Genomic DNA, 1,283 nt, shown 5'->3' with positions numbered 1-1,283 from the left:
GGGGGGGGAGGAGGGGAAAGAGGGGGGAGGAGGACGGAGGGCAAAGATTAGAGGTGCTACAAGAGAGTAACATACACAAGTTTGTTGACAGAAGGAGCAAACCACACCAGAGCACCCGCCAACCACCCACAATTGCATGCAGAAGCTGAGGATATAGAAATCATGGATGTCCGACCTGTCTTTGTGGAGGAAAGTGTGGAGAAGAAATGATGGTTGAGACAGTGAACAATGCTGGTGAAAGTTGACGGCTGACGGCGTTTTTCCACCGTTCTGGGATTTCCCGATGAACTCATTTAGTCGCAATATCTCCAACATAATTTACAAGTGTTGCCAAATTTGGGAAGGGGGGGGACAAAAACCTTTCATCGTACCTGTATTGTAGGTCGGGAATCGAACCAGATGTTCTTGGCCTTCCACTTGTAGACTGCGGTGCTGTGCCACCGACTCACGGAGATCCCACAATGCCACAGAGCCGTCATACTGAGAGAGATACACAAGTTGTTGCTGGAGATGCTCGTTATTGGTCGTTTTATATATATATATACGATACACCAGGGGTCAGTAGAGGGCTATGGCCGTTATATATATATATATGATACACAATTTGTAGCAGGCTATGCTCGTTATATATATATGACACACCTCAGGTCAGTCACAGGCTATTGTCGTTATATGATGAAAACAGACAAGAGGAAGACGAGAAGAAGTAGGAGAAGAGGATACAAAATAAACAAATAAAACTTCCCCTTTATTGACACCAGTGGAGACATTTAGTTTATCACAATGAAACAGACATCATTCACACATGAACACACTATTTGTTTTTTAGCTTGCAACACAATAAGGTCAAACAAGTGCTGACGATTAGAGGGGTTATAATGAAGAGATAACAAACACAAAATAGAATGAGCAGAGATAAGGACGACAGCTATTTGATAGGAAAGAAGGAGCAAACCCCACCAGAGCACCCACCAACCCCCCACACATCTGTGACTCCCTGACTCACCATCCCTGCAAAGACGAGAGAAGCCTTGAGCGGGCTGAAACAGGCGCACGTGACCAGCATCTCACTGGCGCATATCCTGGGGGGGGGGAATACACGTATCTTTTGTCAATACAAGTACAGATAGTGGAGAGTGAGGGTAGAGGAAAAATACACGTATCTTTTGTCAACACATGTACAGATAGTGGAGAGTGAGGGTAGAGGAAAAATACACGTATCTTTTGTCAACACATGTACAGATAGTGGAGAGTGAGGGTAGAGGAAAAATACACGTATCTTT

General features: G+C 44.7%; 1 protein-coding gene across 1 annotated transcript in view; it reads right to left on the bottom strand.

The window, feature by feature from the left end:
* The window catches only part of LOC101857542 (WD repeat-containing protein 60), a gene marked incomplete at both ends in the record, with an annotated part of 17,378 nt that overhangs the window by 8,551 nt on the left and 7,544 nt on the right, over window positions 1–1,283 (bottom strand). Inside the window, 2 exon segments of the mRNA XM_013090953.1 lie at window positions 372–480; window positions 1,007–1,082. Of these exon segments, the coding sequence (XP_012946407.1) occupies window positions 372–480; window positions 1,007–1,082 (185 nt within the window).

The sequence above is a fragment of the Aplysia californica genome, unplaced genomic scaffold (genome assembly GCF_000002075.1).
Source record: "Aplysia californica isolate F4 #8 unplaced genomic scaffold, AplCal3.0 scaffold01719, whole genome shotgun sequence".
In the NCBI taxonomy this organism is placed as follows: domain Eukaryota; kingdom Metazoa; phylum Mollusca; class Gastropoda; order Aplysiida; family Aplysiidae; genus Aplysia; species Aplysia californica.
Note: the sequence above shows the minus strand (reverse complement) of the source record. Positions and strands in the feature narration are given on the sequence as shown.